The 20,326-nt window shown below is 51.7% G+C and overlaps 1 protein-coding gene across 14 annotated transcripts in view; it reads right to left on the bottom strand.

Moving 5' to 3' along the window:
* The window catches only part of ARHGEF11 (Rho guanine nucleotide exchange factor 11), a 115,973-nt gene that overhangs the window by 6,282 nt on the left and 89,365 nt on the right, over positions 1–20,326 (bottom strand). For 6 of the 14 annotated variants that reach the window (XM_024253853.2, XM_054550925.2, XM_054550963.2 and 3 more), the window contains 22 exons: positions 20,051–20,195; positions 19,334–19,433; positions 18,524–18,553; positions 15,230–15,356; positions 11,974–12,153; positions 11,836–11,883; positions 11,425–11,612; positions 10,960–11,106; positions 10,592–10,671; positions 10,308–10,433; positions 9,692–9,809; positions 8,668–8,846; positions 7,999–8,074; positions 7,576–7,743; positions 6,323–6,413; positions 5,483–5,608; positions 4,991–5,052; positions 3,828–4,046; positions 3,169–3,531; positions 2,039–2,134; positions 870–1,117; positions 426–615 (listed from right to left, as the gene is read on the bottom strand). In XM_024253853.2, the coding sequence (XP_024109621.2) occupies positions 426–615; positions 870–1,117; positions 2,039–2,134; positions 3,169–3,531; positions 3,828–4,046; positions 4,991–5,052; positions 5,483–5,608; positions 6,323–6,413; positions 7,576–7,743; positions 7,999–8,074; positions 8,668–8,846; positions 9,692–9,809; positions 10,308–10,433; positions 10,592–10,671; positions 10,960–11,106; positions 11,425–11,612; positions 11,836–11,883; positions 11,974–12,153; positions 15,230–15,356; positions 18,524–18,553; positions 19,334–19,433; positions 20,051–20,195 (3,107 nt within the window). The remainder of the gene's footprint in view (positions 1–425; positions 616–869; positions 1,118–2,038; positions 2,135–3,168; positions 3,532–3,827; positions 4,047–4,990; positions 5,053–5,482; positions 5,609–6,322; positions 6,414–7,575; positions 7,744–7,998; positions 8,075–8,667; positions 8,847–9,691; positions 9,810–10,307; positions 10,434–10,591; positions 10,672–10,959; positions 11,107–11,424; positions 11,613–11,835; positions 11,884–11,973; positions 12,154–15,229; positions 15,357–18,523; positions 18,554–19,333; positions 19,434–20,050; positions 20,196–20,326) is intronic. The other 8 variants (XM_054550930.2, XM_054550965.2, XM_002809999.6 and 5 more) reach the window with 3 other exon arrangements.

Genomic DNA, 20,326 nt, shown 5'->3' with positions numbered 1-20,326 from the left:
TGCAATCCCAGCTGCTTCGGAGGCTGTGGTGGGTGGATCACTTTGGCCCAGGAGTTTGAGACCAGCCTGGGCAACATAGCCAGGCCAGCCCTTGTCTCAAATAAATAGAAATAAATATATATATATATATATGAAAAATTAAAAAAAGAACAGGTCTTAGATGTGAGAACAGGCTCCTCCTGGTTTGTCACCTCCATAGCACAAGGAAAAAGAGGGCTCAATTCTAAGCTCCCCATTTTGCCAGGGAGTTTCTGTGGGACTTCCCTAAAAAGATCCCTCTCTGAAGCTGAGAGAATGAATTCGTTTCACTCAAGGGGAAACCAGACTCTCAGAACCACCATCTCTCACTGCTTAGTGATGTGTCCTCACGAGTTGGCAGACTTCTCCCCCATGGTAGGTACTGAGAGGGACCTGGCTTCACTCACCATCCTCAGGGCAGGGCCCCAGTTCATGGCTGTTCCTGGAGTCAGAAGCCAGGGGCTCCTTAGCGGGGGGTGAGAGAGAGCCGTCTGTCCATCTAGCTGCTTCTGTGTGGAAACTGCCCACAGGCGTGGTGCCACCAGATGACTCTCCCCCAAGGGACTTGAGCAGCTCTCTGTGGGCCAGCTCCATATCCTGGAAGAGTTGGCGGGGGAATGTCTGCTCTAGTCCTTCTATTCCTAAGGCCCCTGGGGAAGGGGTCACACTCTGATCTGTGCTGGGCCTTGGGGATGAGGGTGTGATTTAGGGGTGGCTGGGTGGGCTGGGGGAAGGTCCCTGGGCCAGGACAGGATCTAGGGCTCCCGCGAAGACACACATCTCACTCATGGGGAATGGTTTTGGGGTGATGGACTGAAGGCCTGCAGGGACCCAAGCCCTGTTTCCCTCACCTTGAGCCTGTTGAGCTTGAGGGTGAGCTGCTCAATGGTACGGAAGATCATGCCCACGTCCCTGAGGGCCAGGCTTGGGGGAGAGTGGCTGGGGCGTCTTGGATCACCGTTGCCTCCCTGCAGCTGAGGCTGAGGCTCTGTCTGCCCTGCAGGGAGGCTGTCAGGCTGAGGGGGGCTCGTGGGTGCCCCTGAGTGGTCGGTGCTTGAGTCCAGGGGTCCTGATGGCATGCTGACATAAAAGCAGTTCCCTGTCCCCACAGTAAGAGAATGAGATCAGGAGGCAAACAGAGAAGTCGAAGCTATCCTCCCGTTCCTGTGGGATTCCCCAGCCACCTGACAGAGCAGGCCAGGCAATCCTCTCCAGACGAACTCAGAGCATGTGGGCCTTGCTCACTGTCTGCCAGCCCCCTAAAAGCCCTGCTCCCGAGACCTTCTAGATGGCACTTGCTCAGTCTGGCCCCAACCCGGGGGAGATGCTGAGCAGTGAACTCAAGGGAGAAGTGGCAGAGCTGCAGTATTTCATTTGGGGAAATTGGAGTGGCTCCCCCTCCTTGAGTAAACAGATTGTGGGCTGGTTTCAGGCTCTTTTGAAAGGAGCAGGCAGCAGCCCTCCTGCCCTGCCTGACTCCAGCTCTGGATGAACTACAGCCCTGCCCGGCCCCTCTTCCATCCATGCCATGATCCTCTGGAGGTCCCTTGACCCAACCAAGGGGTGTCAGAGAGAGCTGGAGGAAGGACGTGGAGGGTTCCTGACAGGCAGGAAGCACAGAGAACCACCGCGGAACCTGGGAGGCTCTTTCAGCCGATTTCCACAGTGACACTGGAGTGGGGGCTGAGGTGGGGAAGTGGCTGCTTGCGTATCAGGTGAAGGACACTGGGTCCCCACCCCCAGGCCAGGCTTCCCTGCCCCTCCCACAATTGCACACAGGCATTTATCCCTGCCATTCTGAACAGGAGCCTGGACAGGTAGCTTCTTAAGGCTGGATGGACAGCCAGCCTTTAGAACCAGATCTCCCCGTCTTTAGAGCCAGATCTTCCTCCTCCCCATTCCAGGCAGCTGAGGGAGCTTGTGGGTGTGTGTGTGATCATGGGCAGGGGTCCGACTCTGCCCTCACAGGTTCCACACTCCAGTCTTGGCCTGTCTTTAGCTCCAAGGAGAAAGTTATTACCCGTAGCCTTTGTTCCGCCTTCCACTTCAGGTGGCCCAGGCTCTGACTGGCCACTCTCTGGTAGTGCAGGGACAACCTTGCTGCCTGCCACCTCAGCTGCACCGACACCACCACCACCAGGAAGAGGAGAGACCAAAAGACAAGGAAAGGGAAGGGAGAGAGAACAGGAAGGAGAGAGAGCAGGAGGTGGGGACAGGGGGAGGAGAAAACGGGAAGAACAAGGTGAACACAAGATCATACACGATGACATCCCAGGCAGTGCAGAGAACTTTCCACCAATTCACCGAGAGACAGAGAAGGAAGGTCAGTTCCCAGAAACCCAGGAGACAGGTGGCCCTCGGGCAGATGGAATGAAAAATGCTGCTGGAAGGGAGGCAGAGTGGAATCCCAGGGGAGGGCAGGCCCACTAGCGTGGAACCCCATCCCATGCGTGCCCCAGGCTTTGTTCTACCTTTCTTGCCACCCTCTCAGACCAGCCCACTCTTCCCGGGGTGGGGACCTTCCTCCCTGGGCTCACCTATCGGCCTCCCTGTGAGCTTGTCTTGGCTTTTCTTGTCTCAAGGCCGCCCATGGTGTTCCCCAACCCGGGGTGCCCTCCCTGCCACCTTGTTCACTCCCCACACCCCTCACTCGCCAAATGTCTTCCCAGCTTTGTCCTCCATCCCTTCCAGTCCCAGCTGCCACCTCTACTGCCCTTGGAGCTGTTGCCTGGCATGAGGGGCTGCAAGCACCTGCCCTGTCTTTCCTGGCCTGAGGCTCCTGAGAAGAGTGGCTCTTTTCCCTGGGACCAGGAGATCAGTGAGGAGTGCTAACAGAGACTGGTACTGGTAGTTGGTTTGTGCCAGGCAGAAAGAAATGTCCTTATGTGCTACAAAATGAAGCTCAGAGATGATTCAGAATTTTGTCTAAAGCCACACAGATATTAAGTGGCAGAGCTAAGCTCTGAATCTCGGATGTCCAACTCCAAAGCCTGCCTGATATCGGCGTTGTCTCCTTCTTCCAGGACCCAGCGTAGGTCTCTGCTCACACGGTACCCAGGGGGAGTATAGGGAAGGAAGCAGCTGTTCGGAAGACTTATCTCACCTAGCAAGGGTGCTTGTCTCCCCACTGGACACTCCCATTTATTTTACCTTTTCTCACAACTTTGTAACCTCCTGCTGCCTCTGTGCTTGAAGCATCTTCAGCCAGATTCCTGTCCAGTTCTGGAGACTCCCATATCCCAGAATTTCTGGTCCTTGGGGGTAGGTGTTCCAGAGAACAGAGACCCATGTCTTCCTGCTCTGGCCGTTCCCCCTCCAGCCCTGCAAGCTGGATGTTGTCCCCTTCACCCCCAGGGGGTGCTTGCCCTGGGGAGCCTGGGTCCCAGGGGTGAGAGGTGACGCTGATGACAGAAGGTGTGGGTGTCAGGTCGTCCTCGGGTTCCTGAGCAGCCTGAGTTTCCATGGTGTGACCTGGCAGCAGGCTCCACAGGATCAGGTGTCGCAGGTTCTCCACTGGAGGGGAAACAGGGTGATGTCTTCCCAGCATGGGACTGCACACCACGCCAGAAGGATCGCTGTACTGCCCCACTGACCCCAAGGTGGTGACCTCAGGCACAGGTGAAGCTGGAGGGCTCTGGCCAACTAGCTGGTGGGGGTTGGGTGGGGAATGACATCTGTCTCTGCATCCATCTCTCCTCAAGCACACCAGGAAGAGCCTTCGGGAAGGTGGAGGGTGCAGGTGCCTGCCAGTTCACATTGCGTGTGCGACTGGGGACCAGGGGCTGACGGCAGGGCCTTGAAGCACTCACCATCTTCCAGAGCGGAGTCAGCAAGCCCTTCCATGAACAGAGGGCCTGGGAAGGCCAAGTGGATGGGGTTCCTTGTCCTGATGCCCCTGTTCTCTCCATCCAGGGATGTGGAAGGGCAAGGCAGGACACCCAGTTCCACTTCCTCTGCACTGCCCTCCTGCTCAGGGTCCTCTAGCAGGACCGGGTGCTTCCCTTGGATCCTCTGCTGGGACCCAGTGCCTGTTTCGGATGAGAGAAGATTGTAAGGCAGGGAAACGGAGAGGGCATGTATGGGAGAGCCTATGGGCAGCTTTGGAGCCAAGGGGCTGGGAACACTGACTCATGCTACAGTTGTTTACTGAGAACTTCCTGTGGCCGGCACTGTCCCAGGCTCTTGGCATACAACAGTAAGCAAAACAAAAAGATCCCTGCCCATGTTGAGCTTGCAATCTAGTGGAAGGACACAAAAATAAGACACTTCAGTCAATTATGTAGTTTGTTAGAAGGCGGTAACTTCCACGGGAAAGAAGAAAACAACAGCAGGGCATGGGGCTGGGGGCTGGACAGTGCTGGCTACAGTATTAAACAGATTGGGCCAAGAGGACACTGGAACGAAGACGCGAAGGAGGTGTGGTGTTAGGAGGAAAGGCATTCTAAGCAGAAGGAAACAACAGAGACCCAGCCAGGAAACCCGAGATTTCTCCTGAAACCCAAGACTCCAGGTTACTTCACATGCAAGCTCTCAATGAGAATGCTGTCCCCTCTACCAATCCCATCACAGTAACTGCATCTTAAGCCCTTTGAGCTCCCCAGCACCCCCATGTTTTCCATTCCCATAGTTGCAGCACGTATCTCTCTCCCCAACAGTAACCCCTGGCTGGAGGATGCAGGGCCCGTGGATCCCGCCAGACTGCTCATCTTCTTCCACGGCTGATGCCGTCACCCAGAGAGGCTGGGTGGGAATTTCTGGTCAGGTGAGCGAGTTCACCCTTTCTTAAGTCTGTTCAGTCTGCTCTCCTTCCTCTTCCAGACTCTTCCTCCCGCCCTGTTTCTTCTCTACTCTTTATCAAAACCTCACACCCCGGGCCCTGATGGAATCTCCCATCGCCCCCATACTCACACCCAACCTGTGCCTACAGAAAAAGGCCTGGGCTGGCTCCCACAGGACAGTTCAGGGCCCTTACCGCCAGGCAGCTCCTCAGGTTCGGGTTCACCATGGAACACGTCTGAGTCATCCAGTTCTACCCTGAGGAAGGAAACCAACACAGGGTGAGACGTTATGAGATTCCACTCTAGACTCGTGCGTTAGAATGGGCAATGGAGTAGGATCCGAGAAGGATGGTGTGGGCCTCCTCACCTGGCTGGCCTGCTTGGCAACCCAGAGAGGAGGGGGGCTGCTGGCTGAGCTTCTCTGGTCCCTTGCTCTACACCCCCCTCACCCTTCTTCAGGCTCAGCTCTATTACAGCCAGGTGGCAGGCTGTGGGGGAGTGGACAGGGACAGGAAGCAGGGACAGGGGGCATGTTCCTCCATCTGCCAGCACTTGGAGCTGTCTGCTCCCTGCTAGCATTTCCCTGTTGTGGCTGTCTACCCACGGGGGCGAAGGGCTTAGAAGCAGCAGGAAACAGGAGATTTGGAGTGGAGAGAGTGCAGGGTCTGGAGGGCTAAGCACTGCACCTGCTGGGTATGGGGCCCTGGTGGACTGGCTCCTGGGGACCTGGGGGTGGAGGATGGACAGGCATCGGGGCAGCTCCAGGGTGCCTGGTGGCATTCCGCACGGCCTCTTCTAAGAGCTCCATCCATCTGTTGCTCGGCAGGAACAGAGAGGACTGTAGTGAGAGCAAGATAGCAGCACACACCACCCCATACTGAGCCCACTGGAGCAGGGCTTCCAGGCCCTTCTCCAGGCCCTAAGAACCCTCTGCCTGGCAGGTGCCCACCTCCCTGTACAGTCCTCCCTGACTGCTCCCTTGGGGTTATATTACTTGCAGCTACCAAATCCTGGACACCAACCCTCTGTTACACTCTGTGCAAAGCATTCTATGTTTTCTCTCTAAAGTAATTCTCTAACAGGTAGCATTAGCCACATTTTACAGATGAAAACCCTGGAGTTGGGAAACTGTCTGACTCGACCTGTCTCCTTCCACTGTACCACGCCACCTCTGGCAGCTGCTGTCAAAGAACATGGGCTGGGTGGGAGGCAAATGCCTGAGAAGGATGCATGAATCTAATTTGCCTGATGGTGAAGGGAGTAGGGCAGGAAGGAAAGAAGCAGCAGCAGCGGCTGGAAGACCGCCAGAAGGCTCATTCTCCCAGAAACGGGCCTGGTGACCAGGTCGGGGATGATGACCCCTCCCAGCTTCTCTACTTCTGTCCTACCTCTCACTTCCCTTCCCAACGCCCTGTCCAGGGACTGCTCTGGGGCCCAAACCTGGCCTTGCGATCCACTGTCCTCATACACACCACCCTGGTGCCAAAGGGACCGTGGTTACGGGTAACCCCTCAATCAATTCTCACGTGTTCTTGTCTGATGACGTCAATGCAACCAGCTCATAGATCTGGGGTGGGCCCAGCTTGGAGGTGCAGATGATGAAGAAGGCCCGTTTATCTGCGTGAGGAAAGGAAGGTAGAAGGGTCTGTACTAGGGATGGCAGGTGTGACTGCAGCCTGGGCCAGGGGACAGAGTGGGACTCAAAGCCCTGACCCTCAATGCGGATGGAGAGTGCAGCACGAGACAGATGTGGATCTTCAGGACCACTGGGAACCCACTTACATAAGGGACAAAGGAAATTCCAGGACCCCTAATGTCATCTTTCACAGCCACCCCCATTCCTCTCCTGCTCTAATTAAACAGTGATGGCTGATATGTGTATGGTGCTTAGGAGTTATAAAACTTTTTTTTTTTTTTTTTAGAAATGGAGTCTTGCTCTGTCACCCAGGCTAGAATGTAGTGGCGCCATCTTGGCTCACTGCAACCTGCGCCTTCCGGGTTCAAGCGATTCTCCTGCCTCAGCCTCCTGAGTAACTGGAATTACAGGTGCCTGCCAACATGCCTGGCTAATTTTTGTATTTTTAGTAGAGATAGGGTTTCACCATGTTGGCCAGGCTGGTCTTGAACTCCTGACCTCAAGTGATCTGCGTGCCTCGGCCTCCCAAAGGGCTGGGATTACAGGCGTGAGCCACAGTGCCTGGCCAAGGGTTTATAAAACTTTTTCATACCTGTCATCCCTTTTGATGTCCCCAAGAGGTAGGGTAGGTATCACTCTTATCTTACAGATGAAGAAAGTGAATCCAGAGAATTTTGCTCCAGAGCGCTTTCTCATACACACTGCACTTCTCATTGAAATGTCCCTGTCCACTGGACCCAGCTCTGTACCGTGGGTACTAGCATCTTCTGTAACCAAGCTCTGCCCAAGTCACTCTTGTAGCAGAAAGGCTTGTCCTACTCATTCTGCCTAATCCCATTCTTCCCAATCCTGCTCAGACACTCTTACCCCATCCTGGGTGTGCACATCCCATCCAGCACTGTGCTTGAGGACTGCTGACCACCCCTGTGCCAGGTTGTCTATCTTCCTCTTGGTCCCCACCCTAACCCTCATCCTACCCCACTTTGGGCCAGTCATCCCGCTTAGGCTGGGTCAGGACAGGAGGCAAGGAACACAGGTGGACAAGTAGGTCCTGTAAAGGCTCCAGACTGGCCCTGCCTCACCCAGCACTTGCCGGACATGGTCCCTGAGCCCCAGGTCAGCCTGGACCATCTCCCCAGGTACCTGTGGCCACAGAGCGGATGAGCACAGCATTGAGCTTGAGCACGGGGCTGAAGGTCTGCTTGCTGTCTGAGGAGCCCACAGTGGTCTTGCTGTGGCACTTCAGCAATAGCTTCTCATCCTGTTTCTGCAGCAGCACCAGGAGGTCCTCCAGCAGCAGCACGTGGAGGTCTGGAGGGGTATGGTCGTGGGAAGGCGTTCCCTGGTGCCTACTCATCCCTCATGAGCACAATGCAGGGCCACAGGCTCTTGGAGGCTCTAGGAAGCCCTGGGAGTCTGGTGACCCCATTTCTCTCTCTGGTTATTCCCTTCCCATGTCCTGAGCTATCACCTCCAGTCATGTTTCAATGCTTGGGAAAGACAGAAGAGCCCAGGGAGGCCCACCCACTGCAGGTTCCTGCTCAGTCCCAGTCCCCTGGCACATACCCAAGGTCTTATCCTTGCTGATTCTCCAGGTCAGGGGTCCCTCATGGATCATTTTTCTGGTTGTAAGATCCAGACTCTGTTAAGGAGACACCATTCATTCATTCATTCATTCATTCATTCATTCATTCATTCAAGTGTTTGAGAGCCTACTGTGTGCCAGACATTGTGTTAAGGTGCTGGGAATTGGTAAATAAGAAAAAGTCCTTGCCCTTACTCTCTTGTGGGGGATGAAGACAAGCAAAAAGGTAACTGTGAAGTCATGTGCCATGTGCCAGCAGGGGGATATACCGATGGCTCTGACTTGGGTCTCCCACCTGCCCCTACCATGTGCCAGCTACAGTCCCAAGAAGACCACACACTGCTTTTCCTGCCCATGCCTCCAGCTCTATTCCCTCCCAGAAGATCTCCACCTTACCTCCAGTTCTACCCCATCCCCTGCTCTCTCAGGCTGAGTTCCAACATCTAGTCTTTCTTAGGTGGGGCTGCCTGCCTTGTCCATCTAGGGACAGGGTGACAATAGCAGGGTGTGTGTCTTCTGGGGCTCCATTGTGCCACCCTATCTGGTCTCTGTCTCCTACCTCTAAGACTCTCCAAGCCCTGACCAGTGTTCTGCTCCTAAGGGTACCCACAAAGTGTGAGGGGTTGACTGCTGCAGCCTCTGCCTCCTACCTTGAACTCTGCTGCCAGGGGGTTGCTGGCCCTCTCCAGAGCGGTGGCATCCAGGCGTTTCTGGTAGCCCTCTAAACGGTGGCGATTCTCTGTTTGTTTTACCGCTTCATTCACATACTTGAGAATCTCCCGGCACTGGTCCCGGGCCCGGCAGAGCTTCTCATGCTCAGAGGTGCCACCTACCAAAATGGACAGAGGAGATGGTTGGGGCTCCTGCCTGAGAAGTTTAACATGGCGCCAGCTGTTATCTGCCTATTCATCCATGGCAGCTGGCTTGCTTAAAACCAGCAGGTGTGGGTGGAGGGGAGCCACCCTTGCCTCACTTGAGGACCCCAAGTGGTAAGGGTAACTTTTACTGAGCATCTTCAGGTCTCAGACAGACCACTGCTTTGAAGATGCTGATAGCTCTTGGGAATCCCTGCCTCTACTACAACCAGCTCTACAGATGCAAGGGACAGAGACTGGTAAATGGCCACAATTATGCCTCTAGAAAGCCTGTTCAAATCAGATTGGGGTTCCTAACACCTCTCTGTCCTGACTCCAATGTCTGAAATTTGGGGGTAGTGAAAGATGCCCAGGATCCCAGGGAGAGTGACAACTTGAGGCTAGACCCTCTTGTTCAGTCTGATCCCCTGCTCCTCTAGTGTTACCACATAGGCTGTGTCTTTTGTGCACTGCAGGGGGCATGAATGGGGATAAAATCCAGCCCCATGCAACCAGAGGGACCCAGGTGCCCTTGAGTGCCAGCCTGTGTTGGGCACCAGATGCTTTCCTTGGATTTGCACAAAGGCCCACACAGGTGGACTTCAATGGTGGCCCCTACTCCTCCCACTGTTAAACACCTTATATTTTCCAAAGGACATTTACAATCATTTTCTTCTCTGAAACACCCCACAACAGAACAAGGACGAAGACACCAAAGACCACAAGGCACAGTGACTTGCTAAGGTCACAAAGCAGTGCCAGAATGAGGGTCTGGCACAAGGCCCACTGCCTGTGATGCCAGCCCCTCCCCAGGTGCTACCCTCTGTGTGCTTGATGATGCTCTCCAGCAGCAGCGGGTACTTGGTGAGCCGCTGCATCTCAGAGATGATGAGGTCTCTCAGCTGCAGCCGCCGACACTGAGGGTGGCTCTCAGCCTCCTAGACAGCAGGAGACACAGAAGGGAGGAGATGTCAGCGTGGCTGGGAGCTGGCTTATGGGCTCAGGGCCAAGATGGGTGTGAACATGACAAACAGGTCCTAACGCCAGATGGATCACTCAGAAATGGCAGTGGAAGCTTCTTCCTTAAAGATGTAGAGAAGGGTGTGTCGTGGCAGGGAGACACCAATTCAAAGGGATATGGTCAGAACAGAAGGGCAGGCATATTGCTGCTGTTCTATAGACAAGGAAACTGAGATCCATCTCAGGGCACACAGGTGCTGGTGGGTGAGCCAGGCCTCTGACTGCTAATCCAGAATTCTTTTCGACAAACAGAAGTCTCTTTGTCTAGAGTGAGTCAGTGCTTTTGAGGAGCGTGTGCCGAAGGGTAGAGGGAGTTGCTGTAGACAGGGAGAATGTGGCCAGAAGGAGAGAAGTTCAGGAGATCCTTGGTGACCTTGATGGAGATGAAGGAAGGCCAGGCATGGCCAAGGACGCACCTGCATGAAGAGCTGGAATCGACTCTCCTTGCGTTGCTTGGTCTTAATTAGCTCTAGGGCTATTGACTGATAGGAACAGAACTGTGCAGCCACTTGCTGGAGTTCCTCTCGGGCAGGGCCATCAAACTGAAGAGGCAGAATGGACATGGGGCCAGGCATCAAACCCCTGCCTGGGACCAGACCCCTGCCTATCCCTTCCTTTGCCAAATTCCCTGGCCTTGGGTAATGAGACCCTGCCTCCCCCAGTCTCCTCCTTGCCAAGAGGGAGAAGTTTGGAGCCATACCCGGGCCAGCATGAGGTCACTGATCTCTTTGATGATGGGGCCTTCCTCCCGGAGCTTCTTCATGGCTTCACACCAGGAATCTGGGGCAAGAAGAGAACAACTAGAAATGCCTGGGGTTGAGCTCAACTGCCAGAACCTTTCTGACAGAGAGAAGCGAATCTCTGACAGCAGTGCCAAGGGAAGGGTCTGGAAACCATTGTACTTTCGGGGTGAACTCCAGTGCTGGTTTCAGGCTGTCCACAGATCTTTTTCTCACCAGGGATTGGTGGGAGGTTATCTACTCAGGGAGGTCCTGGCAGTGGGGCCAAAGTGGAACAGGAAGCTGAAGGGCAGCAGAAGAGGAGTCTGGAGGGGCACAGGCTCCTTACTGTGAATCTCTATGAGTTCAGGCAGGTTTGGGAAGAGCCGGGCCAGCTCCTCCCGGGGCATCAGGTTCTCCTTCTTCATTCGCTGGTAGAAGATCAGGTCCAGGACCCGGAGTGTGCGCAGGTGGGAAGCTTCAGTCACAAACAGCTCTGAGCGGTGGTTGTGACAAGGAGGGTAGAAAGCCAGGGAGAAAATGGATCAACAAGTATCTAGAGTCCCTGCCCTGGTTCCCACACCACTCTATTTTTGGGGGAACTGAAGTGCCGGTTTCAGATCATATAGCAACTTTTCTCTTACCCCAAGGGCCAGAACTGAGGGGAACCTTATAGCAACAGGCAACGTGGACCTGCTCCAGCACACAGGGGCCCCCCACCCTATTTACCTCTTTCCCACCCTTGTGTCTTAGGCATTCTGGACCTATTCCCACATGTATGAGCGGAGCTGGGGGCAGTGGAGCACGTTCTCACCATTGATGACCTCTTGCCGGTCAATCTCCCGCTGGGTTAGCCCAGCCACCACATCCTTGCCCACTGTATGCTGCCAATTTTGGGCATCTGGCTCTGGCTCCAGGTCAGACAGCTGGCCCAGATCATCCTCTAGGAGGTGGGGAAGGAGGGCATCTGTGCAGAACCCCAAACTGGGGGACTCAATGCTCCTGGGGGAAACAGGCAGCTCAGCTTCACTTAGGAGGAAGAGCTCACACAGAGGGTTTGGCCCTCCCTCTCCTGCCCGACCTGCTTGCCCCATGCACACGGGAAACCAGTGGGCCCAGAAGAGGAGATACCCACCCGACCAGCCCCTTGCGGGTGAGAGGAGCAGCTGGGTGTGGATGGGACACAGAGACACCAAACAGTGGCACCACCGTGCCCATCACTTACCTGCGGCCCATTTTGGGAGTGAAGGGAGGGGTTGGGTTCTCAAGAGACCTGTGGAGGGAATGTCAACTCTCAGCAACCCTCTATCCTTGCCCCCACCCCTGAGATGTCCATGGGGGCAGCTGTTGTAGCCCTGCCCACCTGGTGGAGAGGCTGGAGGCAGAGGACGAGGCTGACTGGTGCAGGCGAGTAGCCTCCGCAGCAGCATCCATGTCAACATCACTGCGAGAGCGGGGCACATTCTCTGCCTTTCGAGACCGTTTCATCTCTTCCCGGCCCTTGAGGCTTTCAGAGCGGCCTAGGCGAATCTCTGAGCGTGAACTGGGGGGAAGGGACAAAAGACTGAGACTTGGGAAGTCAGTGGGCCATGCTTACATCCTGGCCAACTCTTACCTGTGGCTCCATCTCAAAGATGCCTCCGTGCCACAGGTTCTCCTCCTGAACATGGCCAAAGCAGCTGGATGGCAGTGGAAGCTTCTCAATGACAGACTATTTTTGCTGCTCTACAAACTCCTCCTCTCTCCCCAGCCTAGCCTGATGGATGGACAGAGTCATCTTCCTCTGGAGCTATTAGGAAGGGATCCTAACAGGAAGATGAAATCTGGGGCTAATAGACTCAGAGTTGTAGTGTGTCCAGAGGCCTGAGACACCATGCTTCTGTCAAGAAGGTGGTAGACATCATCGTCCCTCATCAGGGACCACAAGGTCCCAGCTCCCTGCCCCTGGGGCCGTCTAGTGGCCAGTTCACGTTGCCTCTGCTTTGGAACGGGTCAGCTCCCACCTTTAACTCTGCTTGAGGCGAACCTCTTTTAAGAGGTCTTAAGAGGAAAGTGGAGTCACTATATTCACAGCTCATTTTAGGATTTTCCACACTGCCTGTCAGAAAGTTCTATCTGCTGCTGGATTCTTAGCCCTCCAGTTGTGATGTGGATGAGTTCCATTCTTATCTTAACAGTACTGTTCCTAAGATTCCATTTCCTCTCAAGAGCAGACAGGCTTGCGCTTACAGGGGCCTTTTTACTGATAGGCAGGAACCCGCTCCTTGACCTGCCGTGCTTGGCTACTGAGTGTCTCTGGGGTTTGATGAGATGCTGATGACTGGGTGTTGCGGTGTCGAGTCCTGCAGTGCATCAGCCCAAGACAGCTGGCACCTCTGACCCCTAGCCGCCCCAGGATGGTCCCCCCACCTCCATGCTGTGGCCCTGTTGGGCTGGTTTTCTGATATTATTAGTAATCCACATCCTGCTCTGCTTCTAGGACCACAGGAGGCCTGGAAATTTCTGCAGAGCTCTTAATAGCACAGCAGGTTGCTGCAATGAGGAGCTAAATGTCTCGGTCTCCATTCATCGTGCCCAAACTGCCGGATGATCCAAAATGGAGCTCATCTCCTAGGGTCCTGAGGGTTTTGTCTACAGGGTTAGAAAACATACTGCCCACTGACCCCTTATTGAATTCACTCTCCAGAATTGTTAGAACAATCCCAACCCAGACTAACTTGGAACACTTTTCAGTGTCCTAATGGGTCACTGTACCACCACAACAAACACCCAGTGGAGTTACTGGGGCTGCAGAGCTAAGCACCTTCCTTCAAGCACCCAGAAGTAAGTAACGCCCCTCACCAAGAAGTGAGGCATATCATCTATCTTTGCCCCCAGATTCCTAGGGTGCTGCTTTCTAGAACTGGGGCATCTTATACCTGTTGAGTATCTACAACAATCTCTGACCCACCATACTGCTAATACTATTTCTTCTGAGATTGCCAATGAGTTGATAATCATCAAATCCAAAGGCTTCTGCTTAGAGTAGCTTTAGGATCCTAGTGAGTGTCTTAGGGCAAATTTACCTAGCAATGCCAAGAATGCAAGTTTGTAAATGGTCTCAAATATTTTCTCAAAACGTTGATGTCTTATAATCTTAAAATATTTGATATATCTACGACAGCATGTGCTACCACAGGAATCACATAATTTGCGTATTTAACTTACCCATTAATGTTAGAACTCAACCTTCCCCCAGTACAAATTTAACCTTTATCTCCTGTAAATCTGTCAATTCTCATGGCAGCAAAATCTTTTAACACGTGTTAAACTGAAAAAAGGCTTCATATAAACAGAAAGGAGTAACCTGCATTCAAGCAGGAAAGCTTGGCTTATGGTTTGATAATTAGTTATTTCAAAGGCAAAACAGGCCAGGTGCAGTGGTTCATGCCTATAATCCTAGCACTTTGGGAGGCTGAGGCAGGAAGACTGCTGTGGTTGGGAGTTCGAGACCAAGCTGGGCAACACAGTGAGACTGTCTCAAAAAAATAAAAATAAAAATCAATTAGCCAGGTGCAGTGGTGCATGCCTGTATCCCTAGTTACTCAGGAGGCTGAGGTGGGATGATCTCTTGAACCCAGGAGTTTGAGGCTGCAGTGAGCTATGATTGCACCACTGTACTCCAGCCTGGGTGACAGAGAAAGATCTTGTCTCTTAAAAAAAAAAATCCCCAAAACAAACAAACAAACAACAAAGGCAAAATGGCTTGAATATCCACACTGCTACATACTGACTTGCTTTCATGCCTGCCTGTACTCCAGCTCAATGGCTCTGAGGCTTGACTGTATACGAGCATTATTTCCCCCCACACAAGACCATATTACTCTACCTGTTTAAGTCACCTTTAAGGGTGGTGTTGGCTTTTAAGTGTTGGCTATAGAATTTTAGACATGACTTGACTGCTGTCATGCCACAATCAAGAGCAAGTAAGTCCAAGAACATGTTTTCATACCAGACGGGGACTCTAGTTAGAACCTGACCAAAGAAGAATATGAGAGATGCCAGTCTCAATTCCCTTTTTTCTTCTTGAAAAGGGCAAAACAGTCCATTTGTAATCAATCCACTTTTCCTCTCTTTGCTGAGGTGGACATCTGATGCCTATAGTTACATCACTTGTCTTTAAAGTACCCAGCAGAACCTCATCTCTGGCTCTCTTCTTCACATACAGACAGGAAACAACTTTCTTTTGCCTGCCTGGGTCTTTTTCCCCCAGGACTCCCTCTTGCCCCCACTACAGTCTTCCTTATCCTTGTCACTTAGGGTTTCCTGATTAGCTGCTTTTTATCACCTAGCTCGATCTTGGATGAAGGCTACTGAGTAGTCAGGTGATAAATCCAAAGGAAATTTGAAAAGTGTGTAGTTCTTGGGCTGGAAGTCGGGGATCTGCTTGCTCTTCCACTGGCCTGTTCACCAGCACACAATGTGTCTTCTGAAGATACTGGGGGTGGGGAGGAAGTTCTGTAAAGGGAGGCTTAGAAGCTAGTGGAGAGGGGTAAAGTAGCTGGAATTAAACCCTAGCATCAGCCCTGCCCATGCCCCACTCTTTGAGCAGCTGGCGAGTCCCATCCAGCCAGTGCTACCTGTCACTCTCCAGCAGGTCCTCGGGAAAGCTTCCGGTTGAGAGTCGTTGTGTCCCAGGTTCTGGGGCATCATACTGCTGGTTGTTCTCAAAGTGCTGAATGATGTTCCTCACGTTGCCTGGTTTGACTAGAAGCAAAAAGAAAATGAAGGACACTAGGCTTGCTGTTCAGGGATGGCTTCTCAGGCTTGGACTTCCCCAGATCCCAGAAGACAGAGCAATGAGCAAGCGTGGATGAGAGCAGCACTGGACCAAGAGTCAGGAGATGTGTTCTGGTCCTGGCTCTTCTATGAATATGCTGTGTGGCCCTGGGCAGTCACACTACCTTTCTGGGTTTATTCTTTCCTCGTGCGCAAAATGAGAGGGTTTGGAAGTATATTTTCCATAAGCATTCTTTTGGCTCTCACATTATTACAATAACGCTTCTGCTTGAAAGTCATGATTAGGTTTTTCCTAAAAGCCACATACAGGTTAAAAAAATAGCCAGGAAGACCAAAGCACATCTACATGTAATTTGGCCATGTTGCCAAAATATATCAGGCATTTCTCAAATTTAAATGAATTTTAGAGTTCTTTATTTGTTTTTCTCTGCCTCTCCTTCCTGTCCTTTCTGCCCTTCTCTGGCCTTCATCATTACAGAATCAGACTCTTTAGTACCGTAAGAGGTGACCTAGGAGGAACAGAGGAGAGACTTCACTGGCATTCAAATTCCAGCCCCCTTTCAAAGCTAAGACAGAAGAGAGTTGTTCTTGTTCAGACAGAGAGGGCAGACGGGAGAGTGAAAAGGCACAGGTAATGCCAACTACAGCCCCTGGAGAACTCAGACCCAGAGTTCTGTGGCTCTCAGCAGGAGGGAAGAGAGATAAGGAGTTCACCTTCAAGTCAACTAGCTCAGTTCTGAGCCCAGCGATATTACAACAGGGGTGGGCTAGAAATGCTGGCTGCCTGAGACCAGCGGAAAGGACAAGGGGAAATGGGGAGGCAATATCAACAGCCCAGGGTCTGGGCGCTGATCCTACTTCAGAGATTCTGACATCTACATATACAAACTTACAAATCTGTCTCAAAATCTGACTTTCGTAAGAAAACTTCTAAGTCAGAGAGAACAGAAAAAAATTTAGCTGCTGTCTTCAAAGTTTACAACTCGACAGGCTTTAGGCAAGTGGCTAGGGAATATTTTTCTAAAACTGTGTAAGTGGCTGTGGGTGCACATTACAGGAGTAGGGGCTATTACCATCACTCTCACTTTGGAGATTAAGAGCAGATCTGCCTGTCTCAGCCTGAATGTGCATCTGGGCCTTGAAGCCATGCAGATGCCAGGGCCAGCTGGGCAGCCGCAGCCCTGAGCCGCCCTGGCTGGGTGATGATGTGGGAGCCTGGGAACATCCTATAACTGAAAGCCGGCAGGCTGAGTCCACTCTTCTCTTTCCCATGGGCCACTTGGAAAATGCACAATTAATGTTCTACATAGAGTTATACCTTAGCTGTGGCAAAATATAGGCATAGCCCTGAGATCTGGTATAACCGAATGACCCAGAGTAACAGGGGAAAAACAGGTAGAAGGAAATGCATTTTTAAAAAGAGCAAAGTGGCGAGGCACACAGTGCCTCATGCTTACAATCTCAGCACTTTTGGAGGCCAAGGCAGGAGGATCGCTTGAGCCCAGGAGTTTGAGACCAGGCTGGGCAATATAGTGAGACCCTCTCTCTACAAAAAATAAATTAGCCAGGTGTGGTGATGTACGTCTGTGGCCCCAGCTACTTGGAAGGCTGAGGTGGGAGGACTGTTTGAGCCAGGAGTTCAAGGCTGTAGTAAGCTATGACTAGACCACTGCACTCCAGCCTGGGTGACAGGGCGAAACCCTGTCTCAAAAAACAAAAACAAAAACAAAAAAAACTGAGGACTGGATTTCAAGGCCATTCTTTTTTTCCCCTTGTTTTATAAACCTTTTTACGTTAATTCCTTATTTTTACTGCTTAAAATGGCATAGAGTCTAGGAGTTTAGTAACTTTTAAACTAATTTGGAAGATAATATTTTTAACTGTCACTTTTACATAAAATAAATTGCAGTAACAGAATAGTTTCCAGGTTGCATCCCATTGCTGTCTCTCTCTCTATATTTATTGTAGAACCTAGAAAGTGTTAATCAGTTGCATGCATATGGACCTTATTAACAGGAAATGAACTTGCTCAATTCTGTGACAATTCACTGTAGGCTCTCAGCTTCTTGTGGGTTAATGTGTATCACATTAATGTTTTAATAAATACATGGATTCTGGAAGATACTAGGTCTTCTAAAATACATTTAGGGTCATTCTTTTTTTCACTGCTGTGGTTATACAGTGCTGGTAGTCAAACGTCAAAAGAGATGGAGGTGCTATACTGAAGGGCTTAAGTAGATGATACGAACTAAAATACCCAAGAGAAAAACTGTTAGAGACCCATACTTTACATAAAAAAAAAAAAAATCACCTTCAAAACTGACATTTTAATTATTTTAACTGAAAACAAAAATCTGAGGCACTGACCGGGCGCGGTGGCTCATGCCTATAATCCCAGTACTCTCAGAGGCCAAGGCGGGTGGATTGCCTGAGGTCAGGAGTTCGAGACCAGCCTGGCCAATATGGTGAAACCCCATCTCTACTAAAAACACAAAAATTAGCTGGGTGTAGTGGCACATGCCTGTAGTCGCAGCTACTCGGGAGGCCGAGGCACGAGAATCCCTTGAACCTGGGAGGCGAGGTTGCAGTGAGGCAAGATCACGCCACTGCACTCCAGCCTGGGCGAGAGTGAAACTGTGTCTCCAAAAAAAAAAAAAAAAATCTGAGGCACTTCTGCTTCACTGCAAGACCCTTCAATGTGTGAGGGTTCCCCTCACTTATATAGAACTCTGGATTTTTGGACCCTCATACTTGGAGATGTGACCAAATTATAAAAAAAAGGCCTCAGGCTATGGAAAAACTGCCAGAGGAACCAGAAGTCTAGTCTTGGCCAGAACTACCAGAAGGAGCTGTCCCTGGAGGAGAAGGGGCCCTGCCCCCTGGAACTCTGGGTTAGGAGACAAGGTCTCGTACCTGGCATAAGGGTGGTGCCCTCCCCAATCCCCCACAGGGTTTGCAGCACACAGCAGCTTTAGCAACAATGAGCAACGCATAAGAGAAATGGAGAGAAGAAAGAAAGGGAGGGAGGAGGAACAGGATGGGAGACGATGAGAAAGAAACAGAAAAGACAAGATTTGGGAGATGGAAACTCAATGCTAATGCAAAGACAAACCCAAATAAAATGGTCCTTTTACCTTCCACAGGGGACAAGGGAATATGAAATGCTAAAAGAAAAACAAACAAAAACAAAAGTAAACCATGAAAAGTCAATCAATGTTTTAAGAATCAAAATAAAAATTACATCAAGCCAAAAAATTAAAAGGTAGTGGCAAAAATCAAGGCTGATCTAGAAGAATCCCTTTCCGTTTCCTGCAATGTAGCAATTTCAGAAAGGGAGGCCAGCCCACCCCACTGCCCTTCACAGATTCCCATTGATATTGGGGGGCTTAAGGTACTGACTGGGAGGGGCCAGCAACAATTTCCAGACAAATGACACACGCTGGGAAGAGATCAATGATAGGACCAGTTGAGTTTTGGGTTACTGATGGCATTAGGGGAACCTTTGGGTCTCAAACTTGCCCCCAACCTGACTAGTTCTACTTAATAGTGACTCAACCATCCCCCGCCCACATCTGTACTACTGTAGTCCTGTGTGCTAGGACCAATTATAGACCCTTGGATGAAGGTGAAGGGGGCATTTACTGTCCACAGGGCGATCCTTGCTGAGGGGAAATGTTTCTCACATGGTCGTTTGGTAGCTAGAACTGCTCTGGGTTCCTAGACTAAGACCCAGGGACTGGCACGGCTTCCTTGGCTTGGAAACATTCACCTGAACCTCAGAGATCCTGCACTGGATTTGGCAAGGGGAGAAAGTGGCTGTGGTCTGAGTTTGGGCCTGTGGCTCCCAGAAACACAGGAAGGCCCTCTGCCAACACACTGGTACATGAAAGGGCTGAGGTCCCTGCCCAAGGAATGCCCAAGGCTGTTGCTCCCCAAATACTCACTGCTTTGAGAAGAGCTTTTGGGCTTCCCAATGTATTTGAGGATAGGGTTTCGCTTCTTGTCCTCCAAGGCATCCTTTTCTTTCTTGGAATTGCTGCTCTGCTGAGACAGGAGACACTGCTGTTTGCAGGAGGTCCTGATACCCAGGCGTGGCTGCTAATCAATTCTGCCATTGTCCCCCAAGGCTGGCCCTCAGCAAGTAACTGGAGAGCTGACTCTTGTTGGTACCCTAACAAGCATGTTCGCCTCTGGCCTGGGTTTGGAAGGGCCTGAGAGCTGCTTTAGTCTGGGGGTTCTCACTGACTCCACATCCAGGTGGAGGGATGTAGCCAGAGACCTGCAAAACGGCTTTCCTGACCTACCTCAGCACAGAGAACTGCACCAAGAGGAGATATTTTCCAGGACAGCTCTGTTACCTTCTTTTAATTTTTTTTCAGAGAGAGTCTCACTCTGTTGCCCAGGCTGGAGTGCAGTGGTATGATCTTGGCTCACTGCAACCTCCAATTCCCGGGTTCAAGCAATACTCGTGCCTCAGCCTCCCAAGCAGCTGGGGTTACAGGCATGCACCACTATGCCGGACTAATTTTTGTATTTTAGTAGAGATGGGGTTTCACCATGTTGCCCAGGCTGGTCTCGAACTCCTGAACTCAGGCAATCACCCGCCTTGGCATTCCAAAGTACTAGGATTACAGGCATGAGCCACCATGCCCGGCCCTCACCTTCTTGGTCTTAGGGAAGAACGGTAGCCACTTGTCCTTGTCAGGAGCAGACTGGGCCTTTTCAGTTGTGTTGGAAGGTCGTGCCTCTCGAAGACGGATCCCAGCATGGCTCATGTAGGTATTGAGGGCGAAGTCCATGGGGGCGCTTTAAAAGAGGAACAGTGTCCTGAATCAGAGAGCTCAAGTTATCTTCCCTGTGCCAAACAATCTCTTCACCACCACCCAGTGGAGTGGGGAAGGGGTAGTTACAGGCAAAAGTATTCAAAGAAAAGTCTA

Source organism: Pongo abelii, chromosome 1, assembly GCF_028885655.2.
Source record: "Pongo abelii isolate AG06213 chromosome 1, NHGRI_mPonAbe1-v2.0_pri, whole genome shotgun sequence".
NCBI lineage: Eukaryota > Metazoa > Chordata > Mammalia > Primates > Hominidae > Pongo > Pongo abelii.
Note: the sequence above shows the minus strand (reverse complement) of the source record. Positions and strands in the feature narration are given on the sequence as shown.